The 21,699-nt window shown below is 37.9% G+C and overlaps 1 protein-coding gene across 4 annotated transcripts in view; it reads left to right on the forward strand.

The window, feature by feature from the left end:
• Positions 1-11,567, forward strand: part of EPC1 (enhancer of polycomb homolog 1) — a 96,083-nt gene extending 84,516 nt beyond the window's left edge. For 2 of the 4 annotated variants that reach the window (XM_034987171.1, XM_034987169.1), the window contains exons 11-15: positions 6,461-6,579; positions 6,660-6,746; positions 7,566-7,707; positions 8,062-8,425; positions 10,181-11,363. In XM_034987171.1, the coding sequence (XP_034843062.1) occupies positions 6,461-6,579; positions 6,660-6,746; positions 7,566-7,707; positions 8,062-8,425; positions 10,181-10,253 (785 nt within the window). In that variant the 3' untranslated portion in view covers positions 10,254-11,363. Of the gene's footprint in view, positions 1-6,460; positions 6,580-6,659; positions 6,747-7,565; positions 7,708-8,061; positions 8,426-10,180 lie in introns of all 4 variants that reach the window. The other 2 variants (XM_034987168.1, XM_034987170.1) reach the window with 2 other exon arrangements.
• Positions 11,568-21,699: the final 10,132 nt, after the last annotated feature.

The raw sequence follows: 21,699 nt of genomic DNA on the forward strand, positions 1-21,699 counted from the left end.
TCGTCAATCCCCATCTTCTCACCCCTTAAAGTAGAGAACTTGAGGGGTGCCTGGCGGCTCAGTCAGTGGAGCATGAGACTCTTGATCTCTGGGTTGTGAGTTCGAGCCCCACATTGCATGTAGAGACTACTTAAAAAAGTAAAATCTTAAAAAAAAAAAAAAAGAGAGAAGTTGAATTGTATAACTAACTACCTTTTAATGATCTTTATATAAATTGTTTTGCTATACTACATAAGTAAGCATTAATATCATGAAACTTACTTGATTTGTGTTTGCCAAAGAATATTAAAGAGTGAACATTGAACAAGTAGTATTCCCAAAAGTTTAGCTGAAAAACAATTTTTAGTAACTGTGATTGTCTTTTTAATCATGTTCTCTTCCATATAATGTGATACAACCTTTAAAGAATGGGTTTATCAATTTTTCTGTTGCACATAATTGTTTTCAATTTTCCCTTAATTTTTACTAGATCTTTTGTATACTTAGAGAATAGATGCCTACAGATTGCTGTTGGGTAATGCCTTATTCTTTCCTATTTGTGAATATTCCAAAAACCTAAAGCTTTTCTCTTTATGCTCTACAAAGTATATTACAATAGAGTCCTATCATATGTACATTTAACTTAAGGGAATTCAACTATAGGCCCCTGGAGAAAAAAATAAAATTTTAATAGTTCAGAAGTTACACAGGATTCTAATACAATTCTATTGCAAGAATATATTGTCCAGAGTGGGCCACTCTGGGAATGGCAGAAGTGAAATCTGTTACTGTTGCTAAGTATCTGTGCTTCCATTGTCTCACATTCAGAGGTTAAGCATCTCACCTCCGTCAGTGTGATTGTAATTTTAAAGATAAATTTTTCCGTATAGCATGGCCCCCAAATACAAGCCTAACTATGTCATCTGGTACTCAGCCACAGAACCTGATCTAGTCTGATGCCAGAGGAAAAACTGTCTTTGCTGTGCTTATTAAAAGAGATACATCCGTCATGGGAGACTCTAAAGGAATTTTCAAGGCTTAATTTTTACTATACTGACTTTAGAACTTAGCCACTATATGAGATATGAGTCAATTGATATATACTTACTCTTCTGCTGCTTAAGCCAAATACTTTGATTTAGCCATTTTTTATTAGTCTGTCATTATTTTAAATATTTACACATATGCTGTGGCATAGTGTTGCCCTCTGGACTGATTTTCCTTTTTCTAACTATCACCTATAAGAGCCTATTTATTCTCATTTTCAAATAGGAAATTCTAAATGAGGATATCAGGAGCCCATTATTTTTAGTAAAGGGCCTGAGCTTTAACACACCAACTTTTGTAGCTTCTGCTGCTTGGAATTTTTTTGCTTGCTTCCCAGTCTTGGCCATTTTGCATAGTTGTATGGCCAGATGGCTAATAACCTGGTTAGTCAGGTGCTAGAGTGCTTGATCCTCTGGATAACACACAGCAAAATGACACAATGTTGAGGAACTTGGGAAGACTTAAACATATGTGTATTTAGAATTTCTAGGACTAGATTTTAGTACATATGAATAAATTCTGTATTTTTAATAATCGAGTTAATATGTGATTTGGACAGTTTCCAAATACAGTCTACTATTTTTTTTTTTTTAATCTATAAAAGTACCTTTGAAAATTTAGTGTTTGTTCAGTGACTTCATTTGCATGTGTTTGAGTTTGGGGGATATGACATGTCAGAATTAATACCTTTTTCATAATTAGAAAGAACTCTATAATTTAGAAAGACTGTAAATAGAAAAGTGATTTTTAAACCACCATTATATGTTCAGGATTTGAATTCCCAGTTCCCACTGAAATTTCATCAGCTTTCTAAATAATTTTCCTAAGCTCACATGTCTCTACTAAAGATTTGGTTTATTTTCATAAATTAGTAGGATATATGTAGCTGGAATGATATGTTCTTAAGTCTCAGGATCTGTAGCTTACTTTAATTAGTACATTTTACTTCATAAAATTTGTAGCATACAGTTTTCAAAGGAACTCTAGGTTCAAGCATTGGATATTTTCATGGTTAGATTTTTTAAATCTATTGGGCCTTAATCCTTATCCAAGTGTGTTTCACATTTCAAAATTACATCCTTAGCAGGGTGTGAAGTAGCAGCCATAGTAGTAGAATTAATAGCTCTGTAGTTGTGTGCTGAAGTGCAAGATGATTTACAATAAGTGGAAGATTGGATCACAGATAATCTCATGTTCAAGTAATTTGCAGCCAGATGAATTCAGGTTCATTTATGTTTGGCCATCCAAGGAAATACACCATATTTTTCTTTTCAGATTGGATTTCTGGGTGGCTGATAAGTACTTAATGAACCTCAAGGCTATCATTCAAGCTTCCTGGTTAGGGGATCATACTTTAATACTCCCTGAAGTCATTTTATTTTATATTTCTTTAAAGTTACCTTTTCCTGTATTAAAATAATTTTCTGCCTGTGTACTGCTCAAAGAAATTTCTAATCAAAGGTTATCTTTTAAAATAGGTGCTTGGGTTTATTGGAATTTTTTGTTTTTTGTTTTGGTTTTGGGTTTTTGCCTTTTTTTAACAAAACGATGTACATTTTGGTAATCTTCCATCTATCTTTTCAAACTGGATTTTCAAATTAATTTTTTCCTAAGTACCTGTCACCCTCACCTACACCCACTTCTTTGATCATTTCCGTTGGTCTGCTCCAGCTGCGGGAATGTGACTTAGAGGGCGAGAGCCTGAACTATTCCAAGTATTGGGGTGTCGCACAGTAGTTTCCTGTCCAAGTGGACTGGTAACATCTTAGACTATAGCATCTAAATTTCTGCTCCAGAGAATTGTTAGCAACTACCAAAAAATGGTAGTTTCTGACCTTTGTCTAGACCGCTTAGGGAGGGCAGATTCAACAGTTTTCTAGATCAGGTTATTCTAGAGTTGGGAATCTTGCTCAAAAGTTTGTCCATCTATGAACAAAAACTGCCTCCTTAAATTTATAGGTTCCTCTTTCGCCCTTAGAAACATACTGAATAAGTTTTCTTGCTTTCCAACATCATAGTATCCTTCAAATATGTGAAGTCCTGTTATGCTCCTTCCCTAGTCTGAGCTTTTAGTCATGTCCCTCACATGACTCTTCTCCCATACCTAGATTCCTGTCAGGTGCTGTATATATGGGGGTGTTTGGGTTTTTTTTTTTTTTAAGCACTTGATTCATACTGTTGGGTACATTAAAAGTTTAATTATTTCTTGTAAATAATATTAAATCTAAAACAAACTTTGTCTATTTCTTTTTCATATTTAAAATTTCAATGGTTTAGGGGTGGAGTTCCCCCCCCTTCCACTACTAACTTTATCTGTGACCTCAGATGAAAGTTTCTTCATCTTTAGTGTGAAGTTGTAGGAGGAAATCACCAAGCATGCCTCCTGATCTAAAAATTTGGGGTTCTGTGAAATGCTTCTGATTCTAGGTTTGGTCATCTGTCCCTGAAACCATCCTGTCCATCTTTATGTTAATTACAAACTTGACTACAACACCCTATCTGGAGGTAGACCTAGAACCGTAACATTTTCTACCTTGATAGAGATTAGGGAAATAACGGTTATCTTTATTTATTTCCACTTAGCATTTGATTAGACTTTGAATTATAATGCCTGAAGTCTTCTCGGTTTTCTGTATAAATAACAGTGTAAAACCCAGTTCAGATTGTATTTGCCCAAATTTATACCTTACCTTTGTCCAAGCTTTCCTACTTATTCATATAGCCTTTTGGATTGGAAATTTATTTCTCAGAAAAAATATAAAATCCTTTCATCACTTGGCTGAAAAGGGCTTTAGTGATCACCTAAATTAAGCTAAGTATGTTGGATGAACATAACTGAGCCCCAAAAGGTTCAGTTACTTGTCGAGGTATACTCTGCTAGTTACGATAGAGCTGAGAACTAAAAAAAATCAAGGTCTCCTGGCCTCTAGACCCATGGTCTTTATTACCATCATTTTCTGCATATATGTTGCTTGGCATATGCATTTCTTGTAGATCATTTATGAAACATGTTTGAGGAAGATTTTGTAACTAGACTCCAAAAGTGTAGAGATATTTCTAAGCAGTAGATTGATAGTAAGGATCTAAAATCATGATGAGCGGGGCGCCTGGGTGGCTCAGTCGTTAAGCGTCTGCCTTCGGCTCAGGTCATGATCCCAGGGTCCTGGGATCGAGCCCCGCATCGGGCTCTCTGCTCTGCCGGGAGCCTGCTTCTCCCTCTCCCACTCCCCCTGCTTGCGTTCGCTCTCTCTCTGTGTCTCTCTCTGTCAAATAAATAAATAAAATCTTTAAAAAATAATAAAAATAAAAAAAATAAATAAATAAAATCATGATGAGCATTAGTCAGTTGCATTTTTATTTCTAAATCTTGTATTAGGAAGAAGTTAACAGTTGTTTAAAAGTGAAATTCACAAGACCCTCAGAGACCAGGGATTATAATGTTGACTTAAATTAGGGCGAAAATGTTTGGTACTTTTTTCCAAGTCAGTTTCTAATTTATTGCTAATTTTTTTATTAAAACGTACACAAACACAGAGTTCTATAATAATATTTTCATTCATATAAATGGAGTTTTTTTGTATATAGGTCTCCAGGGAATGCTAAATTATTGTTTTCATAAATATGTAATGACCTGACCTTGTAGAAATGATCTCTTTTTAAAAAAAAATTTACTGAGCATCCCCTGCTAGGAAATTCAAGATTTAGGCAACTTACTCAAACTTAGGAAGTTAAAATGTAAATCTCAAAAACATACTAGCAGAACTATTTAATAAATTAAGGATCTTTAGGTTTAAACAGTTGCTTTTTACGGATTTCTTAAAACATATAGATAAATGTTACATTAATTATATAAACAATCAGGGCAGCATTAATTTTTATAAATTTTCTTCAAGTTTTGATTCAGCACATTTCTATTATATGCAAATGGTCATTCTGACACCAACTTACTTTATGTCAGTGTTTAGTAGGAGTTAATCCTGTTGTCAATAAAAGTCATCCCTATAGTATTCAGATCTGAGAATTACAACATAGTAGGAAAAGAAATGCATCAAAGGACAGATAACAACTAAAGTTTTTACAACAAGAGATTACGTTTTTGCTCTTATAGCCCAAGAACTTTAGTTCAAGTGTAAAGCCTGTGTAGACACTAAATTTCTGGGGTTTTCTTAAACATTATTTCAGAATTTTCTGATCCATTCACAATATGGTGGAATTTCTACCTAAACATTTTGCAGTGGTACTACTCAGGAAAGCTGTATCCTGGAAGATAACGATTCTTCATGAGTTATGAGTGAAAATTATAAAACTTGATGAAGTGATATTCTCAACTAAATTATTAAAATGCAATTAAAGACTACAACAAATTAGGTGACAGTGTTTTCAAAACAATAAAATTTAGACTGAGGAAGTTTGCATTGCATGATTTATAGATTCCCTGGTATTCAGGGATGCATGACCTTTTTTGTGTTTTGAAATAATTCTTACCCAAACATCACAGGTTTCTTAAAGAAGCCTTTAAAGTCAGATGTTGTGATTGTATGTGCCCTTTTTTTTTCCTCTTTTTAATTGGCAAAACTAAGAAAAAGAAAAGAAAAAGGTTTCCTTTTTAAAAACTGCACACACTTTTTGGGGGGGTAATAAATGAACATTTTTTTGTTTGTTTTTTTTAGAACTGAGCTCTCCATAGACAAACATAAGTAGCATAACACAGTGTCTTTCCTCAGACATCATTCTGTACAGTAAATCAACATAAACAACTCCGTTCTTATTGACTGGATTTTTTCCAGGTGGGTTAATTGGGTGGGGAAAATTAATTAACCTTAACATTTGGAGCCTCTTTTCTTCCTGTTAAAGGATGAGTTCTTTAAAAAAATAAAATAGAGGTAATAAACCAACAACTTTATATTCCATGTAGAGGGAATGTTTATAATGGCTAAAATTAGAAAAAAATGTCGAACGATTAGTATTGATACACAGAATGTTAGGGATCGTCTGAATGCATTGGGACAGTAATATGAGTAAACGAGAAACCAGATGGTAATTATCAGATTTCTTCTCAAGCTCAGTGCAAAGTTGAATTCCAAATATGTGGATTTAAAAAGCTGGATTACCTTTTTACACTGTCTAGCACAAGTGTCACAGCTTACAAAAGTCATGGTTCTCAAACTTGAGAAGTGAGTTCTCTTTCCTATGTTGTTATAACTCGGGAAGTTTATAATTTTGTGTTGCTTTGAACTCAAGCCACTCCTGTTAAATGTGGTTGTAAAAATGCGGAATTTTTCCTATGGAAGTGATCTTTAGCAGGATCATGAGCCTTTGTCAGATGCTTTAATTTTGCACAAAACCTTTTTTAATGCTGAAATTTGTTTTGGTACTGTAAGATGTATGTGCGCTCTGTGAGTTTTTATAAAGTGTCCCCTTGTTTTTTGTTCAGCATTTACAGCCGAACAGTACCAGCAGCATCAGCAGCAACTGGCACTAATGCAGAAACAGCAGCTTGCACAAATTCAGCAACAGCAAGCAAATAGTAATTCCTCCACCACCACTGCACAGGTGAGGGATTTGTCTGTCTTATGATTATCCCTCATTGTTTCCCACCAGAGTGCATCTCTAATTACCAACTGTTGTCATAGAACCTTGCATCTAACCAGCAGAAAAGTGGCTTTCGCCTGAATCTACATCATAGCCATTCTATACAGGGTTTAGAAAGAACATTACAGGTGAGTATGGAAGCTGTTACCTCTGCTCCCTATTTTAAGAAGTAAAACTACAAAGCATAGTTAAATGAGATCAAGACACTGTCTTCCAAGTTTGTCCTGTAGTCTGTGAATTTACCTCTTTAATATATAATCTTCCCCTGCTCATTATCTTGGGTATTTTAATTATTATTAAAATTTATTTAAAGTTACCATACTAAACCTCTTTTACTATTAAAAGAAATCACTTTTAAACCTCAGGCATGATAAACATTTGCCATTTAAACACATGTAAGGCTCAAAGGCTGAAATTTGAATCTCAGCATCTTAGAGGAAAAATTCATTTAAAAAACTCAAGGAGCCTCTTAATTTCTAGCCCAACTTAGGATTATGATATTTTGTTACTTCTGTTCTAAAGGGATAGTTATCTTACTGTTCCAGAGGCACCTTTGTTTATATGTGTATATATGTGTAAGTTAGGTGAAAGAAGCTTACATAATCATTTTTCGTTATATGTATTCGCAAATCACTGAAATGTTTTACTAGTATATTTCTTGTCTGACACTTTGTGTCAGAGGTTTACTGTTTCCACATTCTAGGTTTCTTTTCATATTTGACTTGTCCATATTATATAGTGTCACATACGAAGATCAAAATTTATAATCCCTGAGTTCTTAGATCTCTTGAGCATTCTTCAAATTTGTGACTGTCAAAGAGATAAAGATATTTCAGTGGTTTGCCACTCTGGTTTATATTCAGACTACTGTGGTATACCTGTGTAGCTTTAATGTTAATTTGAGACCAAGCGATGCGGATTAGATTTGCTTTGTATTTTCTTTTTAGGGTTTTGTTTCCAAGACTTTGGATTCTGCTAGTGCTCAGTTCGCTGCTTCTGCTTTGGTGACATCAGAACAGCTGATGGGATTCAAGATGAAGGATGATGTGGTGCTTGGAATTGGGGTGAATGGCGTCCTTCCAGCCTCAGGTAAGGATAAAGACATTTAGGGGCGCCTGGGTGGCTCAGTCGGTTGAGTGTCCCACTCTTGATTTCAGCTTAGGTCATGATCTCAGAGTCGTTTGATCGAGCCCCGCAAGCCCTGCGTCGGGCCCCGCGTTGGGCTCCGCGTTGGGCTCCGTGCTCAGCAGGGAATCTCCTTGAGATTCTCTGTCTCCCTCTCTCCCCCCCACCCCCGTGCGTGCTCGCTCGCTCTCTCAAATAAATAAGTCTTTAAAAAAAGAAAAGGACAAAGACATCTAAATTGTTCTGATGTTTGTAACAGGTCTCTATAATAAACAGCAAAGTTGTACATTGTTTCAATGCTTCTTTCTTTTCCTCTAGGAGTATACAAGGGCTTACACCTCAGTAGTACTACACCGACTGCACTTGTACACACGAGCCCGTCAACGGCAGGTTCACCTTTGTTACAGCCTTCAAACATGACACAGACTTCAAGTTCCCACAGTGCACCGAGTCATCAAGTAACTGCTGCCAATTCTGCAACAACTCAGGTTCTGATTGGGAACAACATTCGATTAACTGTCCCTTCATCAGTTGCCACTGTAAACTCTATTGCCCCCATAAATGCACGACATATACCTAGGACTTTAAGTGCTGTTCCATCGTCTGCCTTAAAGCTGGCTGCCGCAGCAAACTGTCAAGTCTCCAAGGTTCCATCTTCATCCTCTGTAGATTCAGTTCCAAGGTCAGTAGTTCTTTGAAACCTAAAATGTTTGCAAAGTATGAGCTCTAACTTAAATCCTCTGGCAGTGCTCGCTACTTATTTGCGTTTTTTGTTCTTTTCCTTATAGACATTAAAAATGGATAGATGAGAATTCCTTATTTATTCAAGAACTAAACAGATGTAATAATTCAATATTTGTTGAGAATTTGAATTAAATGATATGCTGAATATTGCCTATGTGCTTTGGACGTCACTTTCTTAGTATAATAATAGTTTACAATGCTCTCATTTTCCACCTTTGGGTGGGAGGAGTTCTCTTTAGAATGTTTCTTTTGTTCGTTTTCTTCCATAGCTTCTCATGTAAACAATTGATATAACCCACCTATGGCTTATGCTAAGCTGCTCTTAATAATGTAAATCATATAAAGGCTTACAGTATTAATGCCAGGTCAACTTCTACTCAAACCATTATTTTCTATGCAAATTTGTCTTGTTGGGTTTCAGTAGATGGTTTAGAATGTTTGCTTGGGCTCTCCTGTTTTAACTATTAATGGTAATTAGAATCCTGCTGTTTACAAAGTACTGAAAGGGGAAACAAAAAGAGAAAGACAAAGGGGTTTTCAGTTTAGTTAGAAGACCAGCGTAAAAGTGTAAAAATTAAATAATGTTCACTGTGAATAATAGATGAAAATCGTTCCTGTATTACAGAACATCATATCCTTATCAAATTAATTGTATAGGTTATGGCTATAATTTCAATATAAGGAGAAATCTTTTCATAACAGCGGTATTCTGGGAAAGTTCTACAAAATAAGATCAGATTTGATCTTGGTTGGGCAGAAAAGAGGAAGAGAGTTGGAGAAACACAAATGTGTTCAGAGGTTAAGGACTAAACTAGTTTGTCTAGAGGTTTGGGAAGGTTAGTAGTTGAAGTTGGAATGGTAGGAGGAGGGCAGACTTTGGAACAGCGTGGATGCCAAGCTGATAGGTACACTTCCTCAGCCAGGAGTGGCCCAGGATGGAGGCCCAGCAGGCTCTGCAGCAACGGACTGTAGCCTCAAGTTTCCAAACCCATGCATCCCTGTCTGCTTCTCAGCTTAAGTAATAGTCATCATCTGCTCCATTCAGATCCATTCTTATTAGCATTCTGGGCCTAGTCATAACTAATCAACCAGTTATAGTTCTTACTTAAATAGATAATACCTGGTTTTCATTATTAAATCACTTATTTTAGTCCCTTTGTTTTAAAGATAAGGGAAATAAGATCCAGAGAAGTTAATGGATTTCTGCGCACACACAGCAGTGTAGCCGCTAGAACAGCTATGATCCTGGTCTGCTAATCACCAGCTCCGTAGCTGCTCAACTTCACATAACCAAGTCCTGACAGGAATGAACCTCAGTCACGTCTGCTTCTCTTTCAGAACTTTTATGAAAGGTTTAAAAGAAGAGGAAAGTGAAGCTGTAGAGCCTAAAACCTGGGAATTCTTTATGTTTTTAACAGCTGGGTTGCTTGGCTGCTACTAGTTTTATTGGTCACATAGCTGACCATGGAATTTATGGTGGGCAGAAGCCTGACTTCTGGTTGTATATTCCTGATAATAAACTACAAAGGCCCGTATTCCTCTACTTGGGTCTCATCCCCAGAGAGAGTCACATTTCTTCCTATTATTAAAAACAGCTCATTTCTTCATTGGGAAGATAGTCTTGATTTGTTGAATTATGTATTTTGTTAAATTTGTTGCAGATAACTAATTGAATTGAACTTTATTTCAACAGGGAAAATCATGAATCAGAAAAGCCAGCACTGAACAACATAGCAGACAATACAGTGGCGATGGAGGTGACGTAGCTTCCTCAGGAGTGGAGCTGCGGCCTGGGGACTTGATTAGGTGCTATGCATCAGTAGCATTTTGAATGCAAGGGATGATGGAATGCAGCACATGCGTTTCTGTGGCAGCTGTGGGGACTCGACAGCAATGCTCATCTCTCATGCTTCAGTTTTTCTTTTCTTATTGTTAATAGGAAAAATCAACATCTGTAAATTAAGAATACAGCAATTACCTGTACAGTACTGCATATTTGTAATACCCTTGTATATATGTTACTTGAATACAGAAATGTTCATTTGTGATGCTTTGCACTTGGGGGTGGGGGGTGGGAGGGAAATAAATTGCAACAAAGAGTGTGAGATGTGAGATTGTATAGAGATGAAGTGTCATCACATCATGTGCATGGTGCGGAACCTGCTGTTTTATCTATTTATTGTGCCGTGTTTACAGTTTTTTGTACACTGTACCTTCATTGGTTCCTGTGCTGTAGTAAATGTGTTAGGTAGCTGTGGACTCCTTGGTATTTTGTAAATGGTATAACATAACTTGGTTCCCCTCTGGGTCCCTGAGTTTTCTGTGTATCATGTGAAAAAAAAAAGTGGTGACATACATACAGAATTTTACAAAAAAAAAAAAAAAGGCATCAGTTTTTAAAAAAAAATGGGGAATGTACTGTTAAATGGGGATCTTCCTGGTCTACTATCATTAGGACAAGTAACAAGCTAAAAATGAAGTCTCTTGAATCTTCCCATCCCCACTTGCCCACAAAGCTGTGGGTAGTTTCTGGTACTTAAAGCACTAATGTTATGTTGCTGCTCTGCAAACAGCCCAGTAGTCCCATTTCCTTCCACACCAAAAAGTGTTAAATCAAGTATGCAAATGGAGTCCTTACAACTGGAGTTTATGTTGTCTTGCCCTTTTTTTAGCACACACAAAAAAAATTGTACTTTTTTATTGTCGAATTGTTTAAAAGACTTCATTCTTTACTTGTTCTTACAAAAAGGATATAAGGGAGAAGAAATGCAGTAATTGCTGTACGTGTATCATCATTCCAGTTTCTAAAAACAGCCAGCCAGCTTTTTTCCTTTTAAGATTCTCCAGAAGGCTGCAAGGCCAGAACCACAAATATCGGGTGCCTTCCTTTGGAAATATTTGACCTCTCTTCTGTGAAGAGAATGGTACTTAACAGACTACTACTAGTGCTTTGTCAGTACCGAAGTCTGAATGCCCAGTCCAATGGCATACATTATCCTTAAGGTTTTTAATCCCACCTGGAAAAATTGTGATAGAATTCTCACAAAATAAACCCAGGGCATTACATGTTGACAAACTAATGTGTAGTGGTCTTTTGCTTTTATTTCCAACCCAAGAACTTCTATGTGACTTTAATTAAAATCACCCAGTAAGGTGGGGGGGGGGGGCATGGGAATGAGAGTGATGACTTTAAGTTAATTTTTTTCAACAATTGAATGATTACTATGCTTAGATCCTAGAACAGTGGGGAAAAAAAGGCCTGCCCTCTTGGAGTTTGTAATCTGATTGAATGATGAAAACAAAATAAGGTTTAAATTGTATTACGGTAAGTATTAGGGAAAAAATTAATGCAAGGAATGGGGAGAAGCTGTGCTAGGGTGGGGTGGAGGTTTCAGTTTCAAGCAGGGTGGGCAAGGAAGGGTTCACAGACGTGGTTAAATGTGATCAGAGCCTTGAAGCTGGGGGGAGAGCACGCCAGGCAGAGAGGTTTAAGTACAAAGATCCCGAGGTGGGAGGGTGCCTGGATTGCTAAAGGAAAGGCACTGTGGCTGTGCAGAGGGAGGGCCTGGTAGGTGATTTTAAGGCCGTTGGCTTTTCCTCTGAGAAGGGAGTTTGAAGCAGAGAAGTGGTGTGATCTGAACAGGTGCATCCGACTTTGGTGTTAGGATTGACAACGGGGAGCCCAGTGAGGAAGCAAATCCACGAGAGAGACAACAGTGACAAGGATAGTAGGGATACCGTAGTGGGCCCATGGGCTGTCTAAGCAACAGAAATTGGTAAGAGGCCAAAAGGGAGTTCCAGGCAGGGCTTTACTGGGGCTTGTGCTCGAGCACAAAGAAAAGAATCCTCAGGCTGACTCCCCAAGGAGAGATCATGGAGAGTTTTTTAAAGATAAAGAAACTTGGGTAAAGAGTGATGTCTCAGCATGCAGAGGCAGGGACTTATTAGCACCTGTGCAGCTAAAAGTCATGCTTCTTCAGGCATCATGTACCTAATTAACATGTTAAATCTCAACCCCTGGGCATGGTTTTTATGTATTATAATGAGGAGGAAAGTTGGTGAAATGTCAGCGCTGGGGTCCATCTTTGTGCAGGCTGGTTTGGTCTGGTCTTTGCCTGTCTTTGTAGTAAGCGGCCTCCTTTTGGTAAGCATCCTCCCTCCACATTTCTGCAATAGTCTACTCAAGAGACAGAGTTGTTTTGTTTTTTCCTTGTAGAGGTGGCCTAGGGACGCTGGATTTCACGGTCAACTTTGAGGGGACCCAAGTCCAGTCCCTGCTCTGTGTCAGTAGTGAGAAGTAGTTGGGTTCTCTTCATATTTTAGAGGTCAGCCCAGTAAATTTTGTTCACTGAATAGATGTGAGGTACATGAGAAAATGAAGATACGAGGATGACTCCCAAGTCAAGCCTGAGCAACTGGCCACAGTTGGAGAGCACTGTGGAAGGAGTGGGTTTGGGGGAAGCTCAGTTTTGGCCTGTTAGGGATCTCCGTTAGAGATCCAAAAAGAGTTGTTATGCAAGACGTCGCATATAAAATCTGGAATTTGGAGGAGAGGTCTGGGCTGGAGATCAAACCCTGAGAGTTCTCTTCATAGATTAAGTTTAAAGCCGAGAATCAGTGAGATATCCCCCAAGAGAGTGGGATTAAATCTTGGTGTAACAAATACAGCTATCACTAATTGCGTGTTTTAGAGTTACTCTTACGTTTAAGAGAATTCCCTGTCTCAAAGCGATAGATTTCCAATTTATATAACTACTTGTCTTTATTCTGTTCTACATTCTTTAAGGAGAAAAGACAAAAAGCTGCCTTTCAGTGCTAGTGGCTGATCAGTGTGACTAAAATTCAAACTGCTGCTTTAAATGTACTCAAGAATAATTAGGATTAAAATTTCTAAACAAAGTCTAGCAGAGAGAGTGAGGGGCTCCTGAAGTCCCCTAGTAATGCCTACTGTTCACGGGCAAATTTAGAAATGGATTGAGGAACAAGAAAATTAGTCTTCATCAAGCATACCCAGTTAGGGATTTGAAATGAGTCTTGCGATGGGGTAGAGAAGTGGCAGATAGGCAAGTAATCATCAACATCCATGTGGCACTCACTCCTTCATTTTAGCATACCGGAACTGAGATGCAGAGAGAATACTAATTTATATTGTTCACATTTTAAAATAATGAAGTTTATTCAAAATGGAGACTTGCTCAGCCTCTTAAGTTTCTTGCTATTTTTCCATGGACTTCATTACCAAGTTTATAATAGCCAAAAGTGAAGGATAATACAACAGAAGAATTTAAACACTAAGATCTTCGAGAAAGAGAGAAATAGGTCATCAAGGGAACTTTGACATCTAGTCAGTAACTATCGTTTATTGAGTATTTACAATGTAACATCCTATGCATAGTAATTATTTAATCCTTACAATAATCCTTTTACATAGATGCTAGGATTATCACCATATTATAGGTGAGATTCACACAAAGTTACACAGTGAGTGGCAGTCCGGGATTTGAACTCATCTGCCAAATTCCAAAGCTGTTGCTATTTGCTTCCCCCTACTTAGTGGCTAAGCCCAGAAACAGATTTCTAACGAAATTTCTTAGTAACCTTTGTTCCTGTTGTACTCCTAAAGAACTGCTGATTTTGTTACTCTGGTATTTGTTATGCTTTTGTTCGTTTCGTGAGCAGAAGCCCAAAACACCTCCCAAACTGACTTTTTACCTAGATATAAATTTTGTCTCTTGAAAAGGACTATGTAAATAGCGTTTTCTGAGCTCCAAATTGAAGAGTTTCGCGTATAATATGCTACAATATTAATGTGTATTATGTTACAGACAGGTAAGCAGGATTTCACACCCCTCACTAAGAGCAGATCTACTTGTATCTGTTTTATATATTAATGTTCTTTATAAAATATAAATTCAACAAAAGGATTCTGTTTTTTAAAAGTTCGAAAAAACAGCAACAGAGAAATAGACAAACAGCACACTGATGCAACAAATATTTATGAACTGTGCCAGGCACTATTAGATGTTAGGAACCCATCAATGACTAAATACATGTGTCAATGTATGATCAGATGACAATTGAAACCCAGGCAGCTCTGGTTCAAATCCTGGCTGTACAATTAACTAGCTGTGTGACTGTGTGAGTCACTGAACCTATCTAAACTTCAGTGTCTTTATCTCTAAAATGAGGGAAATAATAATACCTACTTGTTGGGAGAATTAAATGAGATCATAAAAGTAAAGTATTCAGTAGGGCCAATGTTAAACAAACGAGAAAGAGAAAAAGAGAGATAAAGTCTATAGTGCCTTCCCCCAAAAAGAACTGAATTTCATGCTGTAAAGACGATGCAGTCAGATGGGGACTGGGAAAACAATTACAATTGTAAACAATTGTAATTGTAAATTGTCTACAATTTACAACTTAATACTTGTTCTGGATTTTTGTTTGTTTGCCAGATAGGTTGACATCTAGATGTACTCTTTATCTCTTGCTGTTCCTGAAGTCTCTCAATACACTGTGCCCCAAATTGCAAAAGGAAAAGAGACACAAAAGTCAAGCCAGTAATGTGTTAGAAACAGCCCACATTGACTCATGAGAATCGATTGTTAAATTTTTAGGAATTTTATGAACTGGTTGTTAAACATTGTTAAAAAATAAATTATATAAGCTTACAGGTAAATAAATTCTATAATAACAAAGATAATAATACAAGAAAGGAAAACTACAGAACAATATCCCAGATGAATATTAATGCAAAATTTTAAACAAAATTCAACAGAATTCAATAGCACTTTAAAAGGATTATATACTGAGGAGGTTCCAAAAAGATGGCGGAGGAGTAGGGGACCCTATTCCAACCGGTCCCCAGAATTGAGCTGGATATCTACCAGACCACTCTGAACACCCATGAAATCAACCTGAGAGGTAAGAAGATATATCAGGATCTCTACAAACAAAATATCGCAGGCAGTTGGTTTCCAGGTACAAAGCGGGGAGCCATGATTCACTGGGCAGATATCGGAGGATAAAAGGAAGGGAAAGGGAGCCAGCCCTTGGGATCCTACACCGCCAGTGAGCAATAGCCTCCTGTGCTAGGGATGGGGCACAGACTTGCAGACCGGTTGCAACACGGAAAGGACTTTATGGCAGCCCCCACAACAGAAACCGGACTGGCGGGGCTGCGCATGTGAACAGGGGGCGGCTGGTGGTTTTAGATGCACAAAGGGCAGAGACGTGCCCGACCTGGAGGCGAGGACTGGGAGCCCTGCTGAAGGGTATAAACCCAGGACGCTGCAGTTTATAGCAGCACAGACAGAAATGGAGATAGTGTGGCCTAGAGAGCTCACTGAAGAACAGACTGCCATCTCTGCTCTGAGGCAGAAGGTTGGAAATGGTCTCTTCTGCTCTGACTCTCGGAAGAGACATGGAAAGCCGCCAGGGAAAGCCACCAGAGAAAAAAGTCCCCAAAAAACGGTTTCACTGAGCCCATCCCCTGCCACTGGGGTGGGCAGGGCAACTCTGCCCAAACAGGGTTGCCTGAGTAACAGCCTGGCAGGCCCCTCCCTCAGAAGACAGGCTGGGAGAACAAGAGGCCAGCAACCCTAAGGTCCCTATAAAACAGGTGCATCTTGCTTGAGTAGTGGTCAATAATTTCAACTCTGAACATTCCCTCAACCACCCTTCAACAGAATGACTAGGAGGAGGAACCCCCAAAATAGGAAAGACTCAGAGACTGTGACTTCTGCCACAGATTTACAAATGGATACAGATATAACCAAGATGTTGGAGATGGAATTCAGGGTAGCAATTGTGAAGACAATAGCTAGAATGGAGAAATCGATTAATGGCAACATAGAGTCTCTAAGGGCAGAAATGAAAGCTGAACTGGCAGAACTTAAAAATGCTATCAATGAGATCCAATCTAATCTAGACAATCTAACAGCTAGGGTAAGTGAGGCAGAAGAATGAGTGATCTAGAAGACCAATTGATAGAAAAGAAGGAAAAAGAGGAGGCCTGGGAAAAACAGCTTATAATCCATGAAAACAGAATTAGAGAAATAAGTGACACCATGAAACGTTCCAGTGTCAGAATTATTTGGATCCCTGAGGGGGTGGAAAGAGAGAGAGGACTAGAAGATATATTTGAGCAAATCCTAGCTGAGAACTTCCCTTATCTGGGGAATGAAACAAACATTTGTGTCCTAGAGGCAGAGAGGACCCCTCCCAAGATCAAGGAAAACAGGCCAATGCCCTGGCATGTAATAGTAAAACTCGCAAGTCTCAGAACCAAGGAAAACATCTTAAGGGCAGTTAGGGGGAAGAGATTCCTTATGTACAGAGGGAGGAACATCAGAATAACTTCAGACCTATCCACAGAGACCTGGCAAGTCAGAAAGGGCTGGCAAGACATATTCAGGGTATTAAACGAGAAGAATATGCAGCCAAGAATACTTTATCTGGCAAGGCTGTCATTTAGAATGGATGGAGAGATGCAGAGCTTCCAAGACCAGCAGAACCTGAAAGAATCTGTGACCACTAAGCCGGCCCAGCAAGAAATATTAAGGGGGGTTCTATTAAAGGAGAAAGACCCCAAGAGTGATATAGAACAGAAATTTATAGAGACAATCTATAAAAACAAAATCTCCACAGGCAACATGATGACAATTAATTCATATGTTTCAATAATCACTCTCAACGTGAATGGCCTAAATGCTCCCATAAAACGGCACAGGGTTGCAGACTGGATAAAAAGACAGGACCCATCCATATGCTGTCTACAAGAAACTCATTTTGAACCTAAAGATACATCCAGACTGAAAGTGATGGGATGGAGAGCCATCTTCCATGCCAACGGACCTCAAAAGAAAGCTGGGGTAGCAATTCTTATATCAAATTAGATTTTAAGCTAAAGACTGTAGTTAGGGACACAGAAGGACACTCTATCATTCTTAAAGGGTCTATCCAACAAGAGGACCTAACAATTGTAAACATCTATGCCCCCAACATGGGAGCAGCCATCTACATAAGCCAACTGTTAACCAAAATAAAGAGTCATATTAATAACAATATGTTAATTGTAAGAGACTGAAATACTCCACTCTCAGCAATAGACAGATCATCTAAGCAGAAAATCAACAAAGAAACAAGACCTTTGAATGATACACTGGACCAGATGGACCTCATAGATATATACAGAACATTCCACCCTAAAACAAGAGAATACTCATTCTTCTCAAGCACACATGGAACTTTCTCCAGAATAGACCACATCCTGGGTCACAAATCAGGTCTCAACTGATACCAAAAGATTGAAATGATTCCCTGCATCTTCTCAGACCATAATGCTTTAAAACTGGAACTCAATCACAAGAAAAAATTTGGAAGAAATTCAAACACTTGGAAGCTAAACACCACTCTGCTCAAGAATGTGTGGGTCAACCAAGAAATCAAAGAAGAACTTAAACAGTTCATGGAAACCAATGAGAATGAAAACACATCGGTCCAAAACCTATGGGATACTGCAAAGGCGGTCCTAAGGGGGAAATACATAGCCACCCAAGCCTCATTCAAAAAAATAGAAAAATCCCGAATTCACCAACTAACTTTACACCTCAAAGAACTGGAGTAAAAGCAACAAACAATGCCTAAGCCATGCATTAGAAGAGAAATAATTAAGATTAGAGCAGAGCTCAATGAATTAGAAACCAGAAACACAGTAGATCAGATCAACGATACTAGAAGCTGGTTCTTAGAAAGAATTAATAAGATCGATAAACCACTGGCCTGACTTATCCAAAAGAAAAGATAAAGGACCCAAATTAATAAAATTATGAATGAAAGGGGAGAGATCACGACTAACACCAAGGAAATAGAAACAATTAATAGAAATTATTATCAACAACTATATGCCAATAAATTGAGCAACCTGGAAGAAATGGATGCCTTCCTGGAAACCTATAAACTACCAACACTGAAAGAGGAAGAAATTGACAACCTGAATAGGCCAATAACCAGTAACCAGATTGAAGCAGTGATCAAAACCTCCCAAAAAACAAGAGTCCAGGGCCTGATGGATTCCCTGGGGAACTCTACCAAACATTCAAAAAAGAAATAATACCTATTCTCCTGAAACTGTTTCAAAAAATTGAAACAGAAGTAAAGCTTCCAGACTCATTCTATGAGGCCAGCATTACCTTAATCCCCAAACCAGGCAAAGACCCCATCAAAAAGGAGAATTTCAGACCGATATCCCTGATGAATATGGATTCCAAAATCCTCAACAAAATCCTAGCTAATAGGATCCAACAATACATTAAAAGGATCATCCACCATGACCAAGTGGGATTTATCCCTGGGATGCAAGGGTGGTTCAACATTTGCAAATCAATCAGTGTGATAGAACACATTAATAAGAGGAGAGAGAAGAACCATATGGTCCTGTCAATTGATGCACAAAAAGCATTTGACAAAATACAACATCCTTTCCTGATTAAAACTCTCCAGAGTATAGGAATAGAGGGAATATTTCTCAAGCTCATAAAATCCATCTATGAAAAACCCACAGCGAATATCATCCTCAATGGGGAAAAGCTGAGAGCCTTTCCCTTAAGATCAGGAACACGTCAAGGATGCCCACTCTTGCCACTATAGTTCAACAGAGTACTAGAAGTCCTAGCAACAGCAATCAGACAACAAAAAGAAATAAAATGTATTCAAATTGGCAAATAAGTCAAACTCTCTCTCTTCGCAGATGACATGATACTTTATGTGGAAAATCCAAAAGATTCCACCCCCAAATTATTAGAACTCATCCAGCAATTCAGTAATGTAGCAGGATACAGATTCAATGCACAGAAATCAGTTGCTTTCTTATACACTAACAACGCAACTGTAGAAAGAGAAATTAGAGAAATGATTCCATTTACAATAGCACCAAAAACCATAAGATACCTCGGAATAAACCTAACCAAAGACATAAAGGATCTATACTCTAGGAACTACAGAACACTCATGAAAGAAATTGAAGAAGACACAAAATGATGGAAAAACATTCCATGCTCATGGATTGGAAGAATAAACATTGTTAAAATGTCTATGCTGCCCAGAGCAATCTATACCTTCAATGCCATCTCGATCAAGATACCAATGGCATTTTTTAAAGTGTTGGAACAAACAATCCTAAAATTTGTATGGAATCAGAAAAGACCCCGAATTGCCAAGGAAATGTTGAAAAAAAAAAGCTGGGGGCATCACATTGCCCGATTTCAAGATCTTTACAAAGCTGTGATCACCAAGACAGCATGGTACTGGCATAAAAACAGACACATAGACCAATGGAACAGAATAGAGAGCCCAGATATGGACCCTCAACTCTATGGTCAAATAATCTTCGACAAAACAGGAAAAAATATGCAATGGAAAAAAGACAGTCTCTTCAATAAATGGTGCTGGGAAAATTAGACAGCTATATACAGAACAATGAAACTCAACCATTCTCTTACACTATACACAAAGATAAACTCAAAATGGATGAAAGACCTCAATGTGAGACAGGAATCCATCAAAATCCTAGAGGAGAACATAGGCAGTAACCTCTTCAACATCAGCCACAGCAACTTCTTTCAAGACACATCTCCAAAGGTAAGGTAAACAAAAGCAAAAATGAACTTCTGGGACTTAATCAAGATAAAAAGCTTCTGCACAGCAAAGGAAACAGTCAACAAAACAAAGAGGCAACCTACAGAATGGGAGAAGATTTTTGCAAATGACATTATAGACAAAGGGCTGATATCCAAGATCTATAAAGAACTTCTCAAACTCAACACCCAAAAAACAAATAATCAAGTCCAAAAATGGGCAGAAGACATGAACAGACACTTCTCCAAAGAAGACATACAAATGGCTAACAGACACATGAAAAAAATGTTCATCATCATTAGCCATCAGGGAAAGTCAAATCCAAACCACATTGTGATAACACCTTACACCAGTTAGAATGGCAAAAATTGACAAGGCAAGAAACAACAAATGTCGGAGAGGTTGTGGAGAAAGGGGAACCCTCTTACACTGTTGGTGGGAATGCAAGTTGGTCAGCCACTTTGGAAAACAGTGTGGAGGTGCCTCAAAAAATTAAAAATAGAGCTACCCTATGACCTAGCAATTGCACTACTTGGTATTTACCCCAAAGACACAGATGTAGTGAAAAGAAGGGCCATAGGCACCCAAATGTTCATAGCAGCAATGTCCGCAATAGCCAAACTGTGGAAAGAGCCGAGATGCCCTTCAACAGATGAATGGATAAAGAAGATGTGGTCCATATATACAATGGAATATTACTCAGCCATCAGAAAGGATGAATATGCAACTTTTCCATCAACATGAATGGGACTGGAGGAGATTATGCTAAGTGAAATAAGTCAAGCAGAGAAAGTCAATTATCATATGGTTTCACTCATTTGTGGAACATAAGGAATAGCATGGAGGACATTAGGAGAAGGAAGGGAAAAATGAAGGGGGGGGGAATTGGAGGGAGAGATGAACCATGAGAGACTATGGGCTCTGAGAAACAAACTGAGGGTTTTAGAGGGGAGGGAGGTGGGGGAATGGGTTAGCCTGGTGATGGGTATTAAGGAGGGCATATACTGCATGGAGCACTGGGTGTTATACGAAAACAATGAATCGTGGATCACTACATCAAAAACTAATGATGTACTGCATGGTGACTAACATATATAATAAAATTAAATTAAATTTTAATTAAGTAAATAAAAGGATTATATACCATGACCACGTGGGATTTATTCTTGAAATGCATTGATGGTTCAACATATAAAAATCAATCAATATAATATAACACATTAACAGAATGATGGGAAAAAAATACATCATCATCTCAATTGATGCAGAAAAGGCATTTGAAAAAATTCAACACTTTCTCATGATAAAAACACTCAACAAACTAGGAATAGAAGAAAACTATCTCAACATAATAAAGATCTGTATGACAACACTACTAAATCATACTCAATGGTGAAAGACTGAAAGCTTTTCCTCTAATATCAGAAACAACACAAGGTTGCTTGCTTTCACCACTTCTAGTCAGAATAATACTGAAAGTCCTAGCCAGAGCAATTAGATAAGAAAAAGAAAGAAAAGAAAAGAAAGGAAAGGAAAGGAAAGGAAAGGAAAGGAAAGGAAAGGAAAGGAAAGGAA

The sequence above is a fragment of the Mirounga leonina genome, unplaced genomic scaffold, assembly GCF_011800145.1.
Source record: "Mirounga leonina isolate KUSES-001 unplaced genomic scaffold, KU_Mleo_1.0 Mir_413, whole genome shotgun sequence".
Lineage (NCBI taxonomy): Eukaryota > Metazoa > Chordata > Mammalia > Carnivora > Phocidae > Mirounga > Mirounga leonina.